Genomic DNA, 16,882 nt, shown 5'->3' with positions numbered 1-16,882 from the left:
TTCAAGACTGGACGCTGGTTACCAGGATCCCTGTCTCAGCTCTGCCTTTGCTTTCCTCTGTACTTGGGCAAGGGATCCCACCCAGAGGGGGTGGGGGTGGGGGTTGGATGGCCCCTCTGGCCTGGTGGGCACTGATGGGCCACTACTTGAATTGCAGCATGGGAGTGAAGGCACCTATAGGTATGGCCTCTGTCTCTGTGACAGCTGTGGTCCCCACTGAGGATGGGCCCGCTGGCCACACTGCCATCTCACCTTGATGGAGGGGGAACAGATTGGAGTGAGCTCTCCTTCCCCCATAAAGTTAAAAATGCTAGTAGGTGTCACTCCACAGAAGCATCAGTCACCAGCATGGGGACAGTACCAGGCCTAGGAACCGGGAGACTTTGGATCCTTCCTGAGAGTTATGTGACCTTGGGAAAGTCACTTCCTCTCAGTGCCTCACTTTCCTTTTCTTGAAAACGGAAATACTCCCTATGACATATGTTGCCAGGATTAAATGAGTTAATGCTTAGAACAGTGCTTTGGACATTGCACTCAATCAGTGTTGGCTGTCATCATTAGAATTGCTTACAGACCTGGGAAAGTTGTGCTTGTCCATCAGGAACTGAGAAGAAAATTGTGCTTGGAAAAAAAAGTTTGTTAAGGTTAGAAACTGAGATTCAGATATTTAACTATTTAACATTATTCAAAGATCTGGTTATTAGTTTCTTTTAAAACAAACTAAATGCAGGGGCTCCAAGCTGGCTCAGTGGGTAGAGTGTATGACTCTTGACCTTAGGGTTGTTAAGTTTGAGCCCCATGTTGGGTGTAGAGATTATTTAAAAATAAAGTCTTTAAAAATCTTTTTAAATAAATGAACTAAATGCAGAAAACAAAATAATAAGATTTTTTTATGTGTATCTGTATTGCATTGAATGTTACAGTAGTCACACATAGTCGTATCTATGTCACAGAAGCCAAATGCAAGGCCACCCTGAAACTGATACTCAGACTGTGAGGCTATTGGGGGAAAATACCGTATTATGAGACAGTGAATGAGAGGTGGAAGGAACAGTGGTTTTCTTATATTGGATCTTAAGAAGATTCTCTCTGAGGAGGTAACATTTGAGCTCGTCAAGGATGACAAAGAGCCAGTTTTGTGCCTCTGAGGCACAAAGGTGGGCATGATGCATAGTAAGGCAGGCCACCGTGGCTAGAATATGAAGAATGAGGTTGGGAGGTACATAGGGCCAGGGAATGAAGATGAGCTGAAAAGACTTTGGAGGGTTTTAAGCAGAGGTGGCATGGATCTAATTTACCTGATAGGGATAGAGTTGACACTGTCTCTGACCTCTAATTCAGGGAAGAGACAAGAAAAGAGATAAAAATCATTACAGTATTTTGGGTACCTTGCTAGAAGCTGGGGCCATGGGAAGTGTAGGGATTTAGCCAATGTTAGAGCTAGGGTTAACTATAGGTCTCTAGCCTGTGCAATGCACCTGAAACTTATCAAAAGATGTTTACCCTCTGCTTTTTTCTCTACCCCCTTCCCACCAAACAATATTAAACAACAAGTGTTTGCACACTGATTTCAGCTCTCAGATTATTCAACCTTCCCCAACTTTGGACTGACTACTTTTGGGGGTGGGGAGTGATTTTGGCTGCAACTTTTTCCACAGTGGAAAAGGTGTTCTGACCCATTTTATTTCTCCCAGGGTAGAAATAAGTGACACCAAATGCATCCACTTAAAATTCCAGCACTTCAATAGAGGATTGTTCTTGGGTAGCAACGTTAAACAAGCAAGGAGCATGCTTCTGAATAGGGCTTCAGGATTTCTTGCAGGCATTACAAGCTGTCTTTATTACCAGGTGTGAAATGTATCTGTCTGGGAAGGGGATACAAAGACTTTGGTAACTTAGCGATTACAGGTCCTGGAAGTGGTGGAGAGTAGTCATCACTTTAATGCTCTGTCCACCTAACCATGGGTTACCAGGAGCAGTTCACTATTCAACCACTATCCTAGATGGAGTCGTAGGTGAGGCCCAACAATACTTTTCCCTTCTAAGGCCCCTTGGTCCAGCCCACGCCATCTCACCTGGGCATCAGGGCGTTATGCCCCACTCCCCTTCCTTCTCATCACTGCTCTATCCTGGTCCAGAGACATATGCCTGCCAGGTATGAGGTGACAGAGATCCTCTGCGCGGTCCAGCCTCTGGGTGATGTAGCCGCAGAACAAATGATCAGGCCGACAATCTCCGAGCAGAACACCAGGGCTTTCCTTGTTTTCCAGCCTTCGCCTTTCCAAGGCCTCTGCTTGCCTCCACCTTTCCACTGGGTTAAGAACTACCCCAGAAAAGGAAGGAGGTGGGGGAGAAAACCCCGCCCCACTGCCACGTTCAATTCAGGGATGGACTCTTCCCGGGCCTGACCGCCGCCTCCTAAAGAAGCCCCTTGGGGGCCCACCGCCCTGCAGCAGCCCCCGATGTCCCTACCCTACCCTCTCCGGGCCTGGCTCCTTGAAGTCAGATTTAGGGCAGCAGGAGCCCAAAGACTCCCGCCACCTGCCTGCCCACTTCAACCTTGCCGGCGGCCCCGCCCACGCAGGCGGAGGTTTAAAGGGACGGGCGGGCCCACCCGGGCGCAACGCCCCTCCCTGCTCCCGCCGCTGCCCAGGCCGCACCCACTTGGGGGCGGCGCGCCCGGGCCTATTTCACCCGCGGCGGGCGCGGCCGCTTTAAGCGGGGGCGGGACTGCACGGCGGCTGTGGCTGCGAGGGCTTCGCTGGGGGTCGCGGGCTGGAGCTGCAGGAGGCCGGCCGCCGAGGTGAGGGTAATCGCGGGCAGGCGCAGGCAGGCGAGGGAGGGCAGCGGAACGGCCCCAGGAGGCTCGCGCTGCTGCCCGGACCAGTGCGGCGGGGACCCGGCGTGGGGAGGCCTGTGCGGCGGCTCCGCGGAGCGACAGAGGTAGGCTCCGTACGCCGGGTCCCCCTAGGTCCCCCCCCCTCCCAGCCCCCACCGGGGTCCAGCCCGGGAGGCGGGGGCCGGCGGCCGCCCTGTAGCCTCCGGCTGCCTGGCGGCGCTGGGGAGCTCTGGGAGGCGGACGGCTAGCGGAGCGGGAATTGGCCCTCGGCGCTCGCCGTAGCACGGCTTGGAGGGCGGACGCTGGGTGCCCGGGGACGACGACAAAAGGAGGGAAGCGGAGAGCCGTTTGAGACCGGGAAGAGAGAGCGTGAGGTTGGGGCCCCGTTCCCCCGGGGGCGCCCCGGGCCAGCCTGGCACCTCCCGGCCTCCACGCAGGCCCCTGGCTCGTCCGGTCCGGCGCGGAGAGCGAAGGTAGCGGCGACGACAGCGCCCCCTCTGGTCCGGCGGCGCCGCCTCAGTCGCGGCGCGGCGCGGCGGGGCGGGGCGGCCGGGCCGTTTGTCTGTGCGCGGGCGCGGCGCCGGCTCCGGCCTTCCCACCTGGGCCGGGACGCGGGCTTCCGTCGGGCCCATGGCCGGCGGCATCATCGAACTGCTCTCCCGCAGACGGGCGGAATGGGCGGAATGGGCCGTTTTCCCTTCTCAGCCCACCCCCCCACCCCCCACCCCCCACCCTCACCTCCAGGCCCAGCAGAACGCGGGGCCTGGCCTCTTGGGGCCCCGGGCGATGGAAGAGTTGACTTCGGTGAAAAAGGGGGTCTAAGGAGTTTGGGCACGACCCGAAGTTTCGTAGGCACAGAGAGGCCCTCACCCTGACGCTCGGGTCCCCAGGGATGAGAATATGGGGGCATTCGGTGAAATGCCCGAAAGAGGAAGCAGTAAGTAGTCAGGTCTTCCAGCAGGGCTGACGGAATCCCCCCTCTTCTGTCTCAGGGCTTTTCAAAGGTCGGCAGAAGAAGCAAATTAAGTCCTGAAACTGCGGCTTCGTGCCCAGTGGAATTAAACAGTTCTATACACAAGGAAGGTGGGTAAAAGCAAATTCATCAGGTTCTCAAGATACTTCTGTGAGGGCTCTTAAAATTCACACCAAGTGTCAGCCTGGAGAGGTAGCTCCTGAAGTGTGGTCATCAACGACCTGAAGCATGCATGCATGCATGCATTCATTCATTGAAGGAGTATTTTCTAAGTACCTACTTTGTGCCAGCTGCAAACAAGATTTACAGCTTCCTGGGCCCCTCACTGAACCACAGTCTCTGGGTAGTGCTTGGAAGTCCGTCTTTGGCACCTGGTGGTCTTAGTGCACACAGAAGTTTGAGAACCAATCACCTAGGATAGAGGTTGCCAAATCCAGTCAGCTGCCTGTGTTTGTTTTTGTTTTCTTTTTTAGGATTTTTATTTTTAAGTGATCTCTACGCCTCTGCACCCAACGTGGGGCTCGAACTTACACCCCAGAGACCGAAAGTCTCATGCTCTACTGACTGAATCGGCCAGGCGCCCCTCAGCTGTGTGTTTTTATATAGCCTGTGAACTAGGAATGCTTTTTACCTTTTTTATTATTTTTTTAATGTTTTATTTATTTTTGAGAGACAGAGTACCCACGGGGGAGGGGGAGAGAGAGAGGGAGAGACAGAATCTGAAGCAGGCTCCAGTCTCTGGGCGGTCGGCACAGAGCCCAATGTGGGGCTCGAACCCACGAACGGCGAGATCATGGCCTGAGCCAAAGTTGGCTTAGCCGACTGAGACACCTAGGCACCCCGGTTTTTACATTTTTAAATGGTTGAGAAAATCCACAGAAGACGAATGTTTCATGACATGTGAGAATTATATGAAATTGAAATTTCGGTGTCCATAAATAAAAGTTCTCTGGATCACAGCCATGATTTTTCGTCTGTGTGTTGTCCATGACTATTTATTGGCTATAACAGAGTTAAGTGTTGTGATAGAGACTAAAAAGGCTAAAATGTTTACTTTCTGGCTTATAGAGAGTTTGCCAACCCCTGGCCTAGGGAAAGAAAGATATACAGTAAGGGGGGGAGGGGGACATCTATTTATAAAAATCATGTTTAGAAGTTAATAGATAAAATGGATATAAGTAAATTTCATTTTCCAAAAAGAACGAGTAGTATTCTGGGTTAATTAAAAAGTATTTAGTTTAATGTAGTTATTTAGGTAAGATTTTCCATAGAGATTGTGAGCCTGTGCCTTTAATAAGTTGACAAACCATGTGCTTCTTTTCATAGGCTGGGTGAACTCATGGACCTGATACCTTTCTCTTGAGAAACAAACCAGCTGAAAAAAAAAAATGGCATTTGTTGCAACACAAGGGGCCACGGTGGTTGACCAAACCACTCTGATGAAAAAATACCTTCAGTTCGTGGCAGCTCTCACGGATGTAAATACACGTGAGTCAATTCTGTTGTTAAGAAGTACATTATCGGGACTCATTCTGTTCCGTTCAAATGACATGCACCTGGAGTTAAATAGTAATGTCAGCTTTTATCCTAATTTTCCCATTCCCTGCCTTGTGGAGAAGCAAAGTGATGAGCATTGCTGGCTGGAGCCCCAAAGAGGCACACGTGTGTGTGTGTGTGTATGTATGTATATATCTGTGCCCTTGTCTGTGCATGCACACGTATGTCTGGGAGTATGAGTGTGTGTGACTGGTGGTAGGGAACTAGTTATGTGCCTTCTGTTGGACCATGACAGTCAAACTGATAAGATCTGATTGCTTCTCTTAACTCCCTACATCTTATCATTTTCTGAAGATCCTTAACGTAATTTCAATTACCTGATGACTTGTTTTGTCATTTACAGCTGATGAAACAAAGTTAAAAATGATGCAAGAAGTTAGTGAAAATTTTGAGGTATGAGCTTAATTTATTTTTTTTCTTGTGAGCTGAATATTCACATGTGCTTTCCAACTGCTCCTCTGTCAATTTTACTAGTAAGTCAGAAATCGTTCTCTCTGTTAGTGTGACCTATTGCATTTCAGAACTGAAATTTGACCTGCACACAGTATTGTCCAACTTCCTCACCTAGTGACCGTGAACTTCAAGTGATGTTGAGGAATGTTGCTTTGGTTTTGGTGGTTGAACTTGTTTTCGTTTTGAGGCATATGCTTTCAGGATGTGCTCACACTTGTGTGGTAGATTTGTTGTATTCACATAATAACAGGTGGAGTGAGAGCTGGAAGTCCGTTGTGGCTCTGTTACTTAATCACTTCCGTGACCTTGAGCAGTTTCTCTCTTCTGAGTCTCCCATTCCACGGTTTTATAGTGTCATGTTAGGTCTCTGTGCACTTTTCTTCAGTCTGTCTTGTCTGTGTTCTTTAGATTGGATAATTTCTACTGCCTGCCTTCAGGGTCACTGAGTGTTTTGTGTCCTCTCTAGTTTGCTGAGATGTTTTAAAATTTCAATTTATTTTTTATATTACTTCAGTTATTGTCCTTTCAGTTTTGGAACTTCCATTTGGTTCTTCTTTTTAGATTTTGGGTCTTCACGGAGATGATCATCGTTCATTCATGCCCATTTTGTTGTTCTTGGAACATGTTTATAATGACAGCATTCAAGTCTTGAGTGAATCTGGGGGGTCACATGATCCTGCCTCTTTGCACGTCTGGGACTTTTTGAGTATGCTGAATATTGTATGTGAAACGTAGGGACTCTAGCTTCTTCCGTTCCCTCCCTCTGAAGAGTGCTGGTATGTTGATTGTGGTAGGCAGTTCAGTGGCCGGCTGATCTCCTCGAACCCGCAGAGGCTGGGTTTTATGCTATGGTATGGAGGACCTGTGGGAAGGCTGAGACGGTCCCCAGGTCTCTCTGAGTCAGTGGAATTTAGCCTCCAAACTCCAGCTCCGGGTGATATCATCAGAAGTTGATTTGAGGCTTTGCTTGTTTAGAGGCCTTACTCTAGGGCATGGACCTTGCTCAGCTGGGTGTCTGGGGTGAGAAAGAGGTGTTAAGAAAGTGCAGTGTGGCCAGGCTGGACCCACAACATCCTCCAGCACTGCTAGACCCCTGATGGGTCTTCGTCCCTCTTGGTGAGCTGCAGGTAGCGTTACCTCCTCTTACCTGGACGTGCAGCTCAGCCCTCAGTCAAGGTCTCAAGGACTCAGAGAAGACCATCCCCTGTACTTCCTGTTTCTCTGGGGTTCTCCTTTGCAGGTTCCAGCCACCTGAACTGCCTGAAACTCTGGTGTTTGCTCCTCAGCTCAGCAGGACCATCATAGCGTCCTTGGGCGCCAGCGTGCCGAGCCCCTGTCAGGGCATCCGTGCCTGAGCAGAGAGCCGTGGTGGCCATATAATCTCCCCTCTGGAGATCGTGGCCCTTGTCCAGCACCTGAAAACTGTTCTCTCGTGTTTTGTCCAACTTTATGGTTAGTCTGGTGCTGTTAGTTTCATAGGCAGAAGAGAAGGTCACGTGACCTTTCTTACTTTTCGTGTGGAGATAATAAAACCTTCCTCAGAGAGTTCATGTAATTAACAAAATGTTTCTAGCTTCTGACGCGGTCATTTGAATTGCAAAGGTCGGAATCAGTGGGGATGAATCAGATGCCCTAGGATCTGTAGTAATGGGGAGTATTTCCATTTGGTGGGAGTTTTTCTTTGGTAGTTTTGTTCTAAGTAGACGTTAAGGACTTGTTGCCCTGAACTGAGCTGGAAAAAAAAAAAAATCCTGAGATATTTAGAGATTGAGCTAAAGAGCTTTCTTTTCTGCCCAAGCTGCTAACGCAAGCTGTTAAAAACAAAACCCAAAAAAACTAAAAAAAGAGGTGGAAGGGAGGACACGATAGGCCTGCGTTCTGCATTTTTGGCAGAACTGGTAAGTGAGAGCCACAGCCCCAGTGGGTTTGAGAGGATCAAGTCATGGAGGGTCTCGTGAACCTGCCGAAACAAGCAGTTGAATCCGGCCTCTGAGTGTGGGCACGAGGCTATCTGGATTAAGTGTCTGGCCCCTTTGCCTCTTGTTTCATTTCTCGCTGTTAGCAAGTTAATTTTGGACTTTGGTCCCCGGTGCGTTGATTCAATCCAGAGAACTAAACGTTTACCAAAGCAGTATACTTCGGGCTTTTTAAAATAGTGACTTTTGAAATCTGTATGATATGAACGATTGCCTTAAGTAAAATCCAGAAAACTAAGCCCTTCAAAGAATTAAATACTAGGATGAGCATCGGTAGGTAATTCTGAATTGCCACCATTTCCACCCTGGAAGAAAGTCTGAATGGGACGAGTGAAATTAAAAACAATTCCAGTGCTTTCAGGAGCCTTAGAAATTTCCTCAAGCACTTAGGAATAAAATTGTGATCTAAGTAAATGTCGTATGGACCATCTTTCAGAACAGAAAATAAAAGCTTCGAGTTAGAACTCGCATGAAAAATTCATACAGATCAAAGAGCTGGGGGCTAAGTTGTAATGCTGGCAGCACAACGGGGCATCTTGTTGAATGAATGAATCTTTTTTATGGGAGAAATTTGAAACTGACGTTTTGAGAGCTATGGAATCAGTGGTTGCTAATGGGCTTATGTGCGGATGAGCTGGGTTTCTTGGTAACCTTGGTAATGTTCCAGCATGAATCTTCTACCTTATGCCCTTGAATGTGGGCATCTCCCTAAAAAGTCTTAAGCTCTAGGCATGAGAGGTGACAAACACAGTTCCTGCTCCCAGTGAATTCATAGTCTGCTCCGGGGGAGCTGCGAGGCACGGTGGGGTCCCCCACGGTGCACTGTGTGAATGGAGCCCTGGGTTCGCCCCGGGAACCTGGTGGTGCTCAGGCGTTATTTTTGCATGGCACCACACTCTTTTCTGGTTTTCGCCTTTTCCTCTGTCTTACCCTTCGTAGATTCCCCTTCCAAGATTACCTTAGTGTGATAGACAACCCTACACTTTTATTTTCAGCCCAGATCAGTGTCTGGAGTTTGAGACACTTGTATTTAGTTAACTGCCCAGATGCTTCTTGCGATAGTAACAATTTAACCACTTAGTCCCTTGCTGCCGTCCCTCCCATTAGGAACTAGTGTTAGTGCCTTTTACACCCAGGCTTTCTCGTAATTTTGTGCCTTTGTGTATGTTTTTCTTCAAACCTTGTCCTTTTCCACTTTTTCACGTGGCTATCTCCTGCTCACCTTTTAGGTTTGAGCATAAACGTGGCTTCTTGGGGAAGGCGTTCTCTGCCCTTGGTTCCATTCACTACATCGTGTCCCATTTATAGATGTGCCCTTAGTTGCCATTACCTCCTCCATCATAATTCTGTATTGTTCTTTATCGGTCTTCCCAGCACATGACTGCCTTCCCCATCTCTGAGGGCACGAATTGTATCTACTTTCTTCATTGTATCCCCGCAGAGCACGTGATAGAATCCTCAATGAGAATTTGTTGCATGAGCAAGTGAGGCCTTAGCAGGGGAGGGGACTTGGCTGTTAGACTTAATTTGCATCCACTTCTAAAGCTGACAGACGGACTGACATTCAGCAACGTTTATAACCTCTCTGAGCTTCTTTATCTGAGAAATGGAGACAATACTTACGTTGGGCTTGTGAGGACCAAGAGAGAAAGAATAAAAAAAAATGTATTACCATAGCACGGCGCTCTGGTAATAACACCAGATGACATTTATTGAGCATTTACCGCAGAGCATTTGCTGCATCGTATATCAACTCATGTAGTCTTTTTTTTTTTTTTTTTAATTTTTTTTTTTTTAACGTTTGATTTATTTTTGAGACAGGGAGAGACAGAGCATGAACAGGGGAGGGTCAGAGAGAGGGAGACACAGAATCTGAAACAGGCTCCAGGCTCTGAGCTGGCAGCACAGAGCCCGACGCGGGGCTCGAACTCACAGACCACGAGATCGTGACCCGAGCCGAAGTCGGCCGGTTAACCGACTGAGCCACCCAGGCGCCCCTCAACTCATGTAGTCTTTACATGATTACTTACATGAGGAAATAATAGGATACTCAACAGATGGGGATGCTGAGGCACAGAGGCTGAGTAACTGCCCAAGGTTCCCGCTTCCTGAGTGGGTTCCAGAAAGTGCTCTAGGAGCCATTTTACTGCACGGTCTCCAGACTGCAGTTTCATTTTCTGTTCTTTTAGAATCAGTGCTGGGATAAATAATGGATTAGGTTGGGTTATAATCCAATTAATGTAGATCTAACCAATAAATTAGCTTCAGATTAGAAAGAGGTGTCAGTGTGTTTAGGCTCTTTGTTTTCCACCTGAAGAAAGTAAGATCTAGAAGCTAAATGACCTTTCAGAAGTTTCTTACTCAGGTGGTGGCACAGCCACCTTCTAGAGCAGGCTCGGAGTTCCACATTTTCCACAGTGCTAGTATTTCTACTTTTAACAGTAAATGTTAACATTTGGGCTCTTAAATTGGATTTCAGAAGCAGTGGTCATTTTAATAAATTTAAAACTGCAATCACGAGACCCAAGGGGCGCCTGGGTGGCTCATTCAGTTGGGCGTCCGACTTCGGCTCAGGTCCTATTCTCGTGGTCTGTGGTTCAAGCCCTGTGTCGGGCTCTGTGCTGACAGTTCGGAGCCTGGAGCTTGCTTCTGATTCTGTGTCTCCCTCTCTCTGGCCCTCCTCCTCTCATGCTCCGTCTCACTCTCTCTCTCAAAAATAAATAAACATTAAAAAAAAAAATTTTAAGGGCGCCTGGGTGGCGCAGTCGGTTAAGCGTCTGACTTCGGCTCAGGTCACGATCTTGCGGTCCGTGAGTTCGAGCCCTGCGTCGGGCTCTGGGCTGATGGCTCAGAGCCTGGAGCCTGCTTCCGATTCTGTGTCTCCCTCTCTCTCTGCCCCTCCCCCGTTCATGCTCTGTCTCAAAAATAAACGTTAAAAAAAAAAATTTTAGGGGCGCCTGGGTGGCTCAGTCGGTTGAGCGACCGACTTTGGCTCAGGTCATGATCTCACGGTTTATGAGTTCAAGCCCTGTGTTGGGCTCTGTGCTGACAGCTCAGAGCCTGGAGCCTGCTTTGGATTCTGTGTCTCTCTCTCCCTGCCCCTCTCCCACTCATGCTCTGTCTCTCTCTGTCTCAGAAATAAATAAACATTAAAAAAAATTTTCAAAAAGTTTTAAAACTTCAATCACAAAAGCCTCTAAAAACATTAAAAATTACTGTTGGCCTCGCTAAAGTGTTTTCTCTTTTGAGGTTATAGTGTGAATGGGAAATGAAAATATGAAAATACGCAGACTTAACAGGGTTTTCTTTTTATCCTTGCCTAATTAGAATGTCACATCATCTCCTCAATATTCCACATTCCTCGAGCACATCATCCCCCGATTTCTCACATTTCTTCAAGATGGGGAGGTCCAGTTTCTTCAGGAGAAACCAGCCCAGGTAATCTGTTCAGAAATGTCAGCGAGCAGAGAAAATGTTGGCTTGCAAGCATTTATGAATTAAAACAAGTGAGAAAACTTAGGGTTCCACTTTAAAATAAGAGACGTTTTGGGGCACCTGGGTGGCTTAGTTGGTGAAGCGTCTGACTTCAGCTCAGGTCTGATCTTGCCATTCGTGGGTTTGGGCCCATGTCGGGCTCTGTGCTGACCGCTCAGAGCCTGGAGCCTGCTTTAGATTCTGTGTCTCCCTCTCTCTCTGCCCCTCCCCTGTTCACACTCTGTGTCTCTGTCTCTCTCTCCTCAAAAATAAGTAAACATTAAAAAATAATAGAGTAGGAGAGGTTTTGTCACGTAAGGATAGTTTTGTCCCAAACCATGCCTCTTCAGTTAAATGTCTTGGTGTTAATTCTTTACTTTTGCTGACTGGTGACATGTATACACTGTGTATTATGGACGAGTTCATATATCCACAAAAAGAAGGAGTGATCCCTTAGGTGACCCTCTCCATAGCTAGTGCCTCATCCATTCTCGTAACTTCTGGCCAGTTTTGCTTTATCTGTACCCGCCCCAGTGCTTTGCATCCCCCCCCTTCCCACCTTGATCATTTTAAGACTGTCTCATCATAATTTTTTCTATAAATATTTCAGTGCATGTCTCTTAAAAATAACTCTTTAAAAGTTAACATAATGCTAAACAAAGCATTTTCATGTTGTACCAGTTGAAGATCTACACATTTGACCTACCTTTTAGTTGTTGACTCCACAGTCGTACTCCAGAAGCTTAGTCAGCTTGTGATGCAGTCAGTCCTCGGGCCCAAGAGAATCAACCAGGGAGAGGATCATAGGAACCAAACACATGATGGAGGGAGATCCCAGACCAAGTTCAGTTTGTGTTGTGCTCTTTCATCTGAAATGCAGCCAGCAATCACACACTCGTGCCCTTCCGCTGGAAATAGTGATAAGTTTTCAAAGAGGGAGGGTTAGGCTTGGTTGATTTGGTACACGACTGTGGAAAGCTTGAAGTAATGGCTTGCGGTACGTACCTGGGATTACGTTTAAGTAATTTACAAGACTGTTCCTGAAATGGGGTCCATCTTGTAGTTGGGTGGTTCCCAGTGTGGGGTGCAGACAGCTGTGTAACTTGGAGAGTATAAAAGAATTATTCTGGGATTCTTGGAAGGATCTGATATTTATGTTTTTTATTTTTCTTCACCAGCAACTGCGGAAACTGGTCCTTGAAATAATTCACAGGATACCAACCAACGAACATCTTCGTCCTCATACAAAAAACGTTCTATCTGTGATGTTTCGCTTTTTAGAGGTAATCTTTGAGAATTCTTGTTATTTAGCCATATTCAGACTTTCAGTGGTTTTCTTCTTGTAGAATCTGGTATTCCGGGCTTACTTCCCTTTCACTGAAGTTGTGATTCGCATGAGTAAAAACTTTCTTAATGTCCATTTTGCCAACCAAATTACTAAGAAATATTAATTGAAGATTCATGGAGTCAGCAGGGAATTGAGTAGACATAGTGGAAATGTTTGGAAAGGTTTGGGTAGACAGACTCAGAGTGCAGGGCCCTTTGGTTTTCTTCTACTTCGGGCACAGTAGATGCTGCTAAAGAGTTCCTCAAACTCTTCGGGTGAATCCACCCGAAACCTGTTAATGTTAACCTCTAAAACTTCCCTTGCTGCTTAGTCCCAACGGGTGTAGAATTCTGTTGTATTTCGGGGCCCCTTGGAAGGGTGAGCTTCGGAGGGGGATAGAGTTGGATTCAGAGCCTCTTCTGCCATGGGTTAGCTGCTGTGGTAGCCTCATTGCTTACCTTCTCTGAGCCTTGGCTTCCTCATAGGTAAGATGTGGAGGACACCCCCCATTCAGAGAGCGTAAAGGATTTAGCAGATTGTCCAGTACGGGGTGTATGCTCACCAGTTCTGTTGGCAGTATTTTTAAGCAACGAGAAAGCGTCCTTTGGACCATTAAGACCTTCCTTCATGGTGTGACTTGCCAGAGTGTTGCTGTCCAGAGCTCACTGGCAGGATACCCTTCCGTTGGTCCACCAAAGACCTCAAAAGCTTCTTGTCTGAGGCCACTGTGTTCTGTGTTCAACACATGAAATCTGGGTTGGCTGACGTTGGGTGCGTGTACAGAAAAATGCTTAGAAAATAGCCTGTGATCTTTAGATTAAAATAACCTTAGAAGTATAACTCTTTTTAAATGCCTTTTTTTTTTTCTTTTTTAAGACGGAAAATGAAGAGAATGTTCTTATTTGTCTAAGAATCATTATCGAGCTACACAAACAGTTCAGGCCACCCATCACACAAGAAGTAAGTGTTTAGACTGATAGCATTTATAAAAGTATGTCAACAGGCTTTTTCTTTTGCATAATTTGTGTACTCTCTTTTAGAATTGACGGGACATGCTGCTTTCCAGAAAAGGATAGCCTCAGTCTGGGGGAAAGTCTTTATGGGTTTCACAGTGACTTTTGTTTGGTCCATGTTTATATGAATATTCTGCTGAATTTGTACATTAGTTGAACACGTGGTAAACTACTAAACTGGCAGGGCTGCTTGGGTAATTCTGGTATTTACAGGTCTGATGTGCTGGAAGGCTCCAGTCATTGTATGCTCTGCAAGGGTGTGAGATGTGGGTTCTGAAGTCAGAACTGGCTTGGAATCTCAGCTCTGTAACTTAGTAATTGACCATCTGTAATTGGCATTGGGTCAGCTCCTAGCCCTTTGGAGCTTTTTCCATAAAATGAGCGCCCTCACAGGACATAGCCACAAAAGATTGCTTGAAGAATTCAGTATGAAAGTTCTTAGCAGAGTGATTGGTACCTACAAAGTAAGCATTAAACATGCTGTTAGTCATAATTAAGGTAGTATCTTCTCTAACGTTAACTTTAGTAAATGCATGTTGTAGATTATTTTGGAGTTAAAAGAGTAAAGATGAAATAGAATTCCTGTCATCTTAAGAAAGCGATTTTGATGTCTTGATTTCTGTTCCTTGTCCCCATCTTATGTATATGTATATTTCCTACGTTAAGAGTGTTTTCCCAATCGTAAAAAATTCTTTACAAAGTTGATTTTTAATGGATGTGTAGTAGTCTTTCTTACGTTGCTCTTGTTTTTAGGTAGTTAAGGTATTGCAGGATTTTTATGTTAGGACTATTGCTGAATATCTTGTTTACAGTTCAAATTATTTCATAGACTGGTTTTGTAGTAGAGTTATCAAGTAAGCGAGTTAATGTTTTAATGCTTCTGAGAGACATTGATTGTCATTAAGTTGATTTCCAGAAGGGTTTGAGCGGTTCATGCTTCCCCTGGTAGTATAGCAGAGTCTCCCTCTGGTTGGATTCCATCTCACATGGATAGTAGTACTTTTTGAAAGGCAATAAGTGGTATTTATTTTCATTTTTGTTCCTTTGCTCTTCCTGATTTAGAAACTTCCTTCTCATTTCTTTTTTTGTCTGTTCACGTTCATTGCCTGTTGGAATTTGAGTCTGACATTTTTCCTGCCTGTTTTATGAGTTCTTGTACATTAAGACTATTAGCACTTGCATTACTTACTGTATTTTCTGTTTATAAATTTCTTATGTTGTCTTTTTAAAATTTTACTTTCAGATTCATCATTTTTTGGATTTTGTGAAACAGATTTACAAGGAGCTTCCAAAAGTAGTGGTATGTTTTTAATATCATTTGAATCTATTATTTGTATACATTTATTCCTCATTCCAAAGGGAATTTGAAATCGTTGGGTTGAAGGAATAATTGGGGGGAATGCAAATTTGAGGATGAGGAGTGTTTAGTGGTGGTCAGAATGGAGGTTGATAAATCAGCCATTTAAAAGGAGTTCTTTTGGTTTCACTGTTTAAATACGTCATTTTTTTATGTAAAAGCAGTGTGTTTTAGTGTAGAAAATTTGCAAAAAAACAAAAAACCCAAGGTAAATTGTCTGTAATTTTCTCACTTGTAAGCAACCATTGATGTTAAAGTTTCACTTTTTCACTTTTTTTCACGCTTTTTAAAGATGGTTGCACTCCTATGGTGAGGTTTTTTTGGGAGGTAGTGTCTGCTTTTAGATTCCTTTTCAGTGTCATTAAAATTCCTTCCTGTATTGAAAGAAGTCTTTCTCAGTGGCTTCAGCAGTGTGGAAGTGCATGGCGTGCATGAGGGCGGTCTCCTTCCCACCTGACTCTCACCTAATAGACGGTGCCACTGGGACCAGTTTGGAACATCCTGTAACACACCTCTCTGCCAGCAGTCATAGTTCTTAGTGGCCCCATAATTGCGTGTACCTGGATTGTCTCCTTGATGCTGGTTTTCCCAATTTCCACTTCCTGTCACAATCACAAGTAATACTGGTAAAAAATTTTTGGTAAAAATCATTGTGCATGAGTCTGTTCGTGTATCAAAGTTTTTCTAAAGATTTTTTTTGTAAGCTTTAAAGGAATTTTTTAAAAATCAAAGAAGTAATATCCTTTTGGTATTTTAAGGATTTTAATCTACGAGTGTATAAAATTTCATTTGTTGCCATTCTGAATTGTCAAGTTATCATTATTACTGAGTTAGCAAGTGCTGACACTTAAATTGAGTCAGTAAAGCTGCTTTTCATGAGAATGGTCTTATTTAATATAAAGCCCAAATCGCATTGAGAACTAAGGATGGCAGTGAGGCCCTGGCTTTTAAAAATGTCTGTGCTTTGCTTCCATTTCTGTCTTTGATCTATGTGTAGGAGACTGTTTGGAAAGTGGATTCAGTGGGGACTAGCTCTGAGTTTCCTACCACCAAGAGGGAGGGGCTACATCCCCCCCCCCCCCCCCCCCCCCCCCGCCCCAACTGAGGTAGTGACGTAATGCTATGCACCTGATCTCTTACCAGCCAGAAAAAAGGAGAAACTACTTTGGCTGAGTTTTTTGTTTTCCATTGTTGACGGTAGAGAATGTCGCTGTCATGTTCTCTTTGTCCATAAAGAGGACCCCAAGTACTATGGCATCAGTGCAACGGAAAAGCGTACAACACTGGGTTTGCTCCATCAGGTGTCAGGTGTGTCTCATTGAGGAATATTGTGTCTGACTCGGAAGAATGATTTCTGCTCTTTCTATGCAGAACCGCTACTTTGAGAACCCTCAGGTGATCCCCGAGAACACAGTCCCTCCCCCAGAAATGTTGGTATGATCACAACAATTGCTGTGAAAGTCAATCCAGAGCGCGAGGACAGTGAGACAAGACAGTAAGTTTTTTTCCATCGTTTGCTTTGTTTTTTATGCATGTCTCCTATACTTCGTAGAGGAAAAAAATGAGGTACTCTTCATGTATATTTTTAGTGTATTTTGGGGATTTTTCCTCTAAGCACTTGAGGTATTTAAGATCAGAGGCGTGTGAGTGCTTGAGAGTGTCACCTGGTTCTGCTGTGCAGCCCGCAAGTCCTGAATGTGAACTGTTTGCTCACTGTGGATGGAAGATAAAATGATAAGACAGTAGTGCAAATCCAGAATCCTCTGTTGGGAAGAGCAGCTGCCCAGGCGAGGTGACCTCTCTTCCATCCTTAGCTTTGATATTGACGACGTCCCTTTAAGCTGCATATAAATTTGCGATTCAGTACCTGAGAGCATGGGCTCTGAGGACAGAAGCTTAAAACTTGGGGACGA

General features: G+C 45.7%; 1 protein-coding gene, 1 long non-coding RNA gene and 1 other non-coding gene across 3 annotated transcripts in view; 2 read left to right on the top strand and 1 right to left on the bottom strand.

Annotated features, from left to right (window-relative positions):
- Nucleotides 1-1,663: 1,663 nt before the first annotated feature.
- On the bottom strand, nucleotides 1,664-2,682 carry LOC109251225 (uncharacterized). Its single transcript, XR_002073416.2, has 2 exons — nucleotides 2,076-2,682; nucleotides 1,664-1,865 (listed from the first exon to the last, which is right to left on the bottom strand). It is a non-coding gene; the product is annotated as an uncharacterized LOC109251225 (long non-coding RNA).
- A 107-nt stretch (nucleotides 2,683-2,789) lies between these two features.
- TRRAP (transformation/transcription domain associated protein) overlaps nucleotides 2,790-16,882 on the top strand; it is a 113,794-nt gene continuing 99,701 nt past the window's right edge. Inside the window, 9 exon segments of the mRNA XM_053894082.1 lie at nucleotides 2,790-2,943; nucleotides 5,139-5,300; nucleotides 5,713-5,762; nucleotides 11,126-11,236; nucleotides 12,451-12,555; nucleotides 13,476-13,559; nucleotides 14,856-14,912; nucleotides 16,341-16,398; nucleotides 16,401-16,468. Of these exon segments, the coding sequence (XP_053750057.1) occupies nucleotides 5,201-5,300; nucleotides 5,713-5,762; nucleotides 11,126-11,236; nucleotides 12,451-12,555; nucleotides 13,476-13,559; nucleotides 14,856-14,912; nucleotides 16,341-16,398; nucleotides 16,401-16,468 (633 nt within the window). The 5' untranslated portion in view covers nucleotides 2,790-2,943; nucleotides 5,139-5,200.
- On the top strand, nucleotides 5,425-5,630 carry LOC128774793 (small nucleolar RNA ZL1). Its single transcript, XR_008419260.1, has one exon. It is a non-coding gene; the product is annotated as a small nucleolar RNA ZL1 (small nucleolar RNA).

The sequence above is a fragment of the Panthera pardus genome, unplaced genomic scaffold (assembly GCF_024362965.1).
Source record: "Panthera pardus isolate Hobbes unplaced genomic scaffold, ASM2436296v1 HiC_scaffold_4, whole genome shotgun sequence".
Classification (NCBI taxonomy): Eukaryota; Metazoa; Chordata; class Mammalia; order Carnivora; family Felidae; genus Panthera; species Panthera pardus.
The sequence above is the reverse complement of the archived record's forward strand: the minus strand, read 5'-3'. Positions and strand labels throughout refer to the sequence as shown.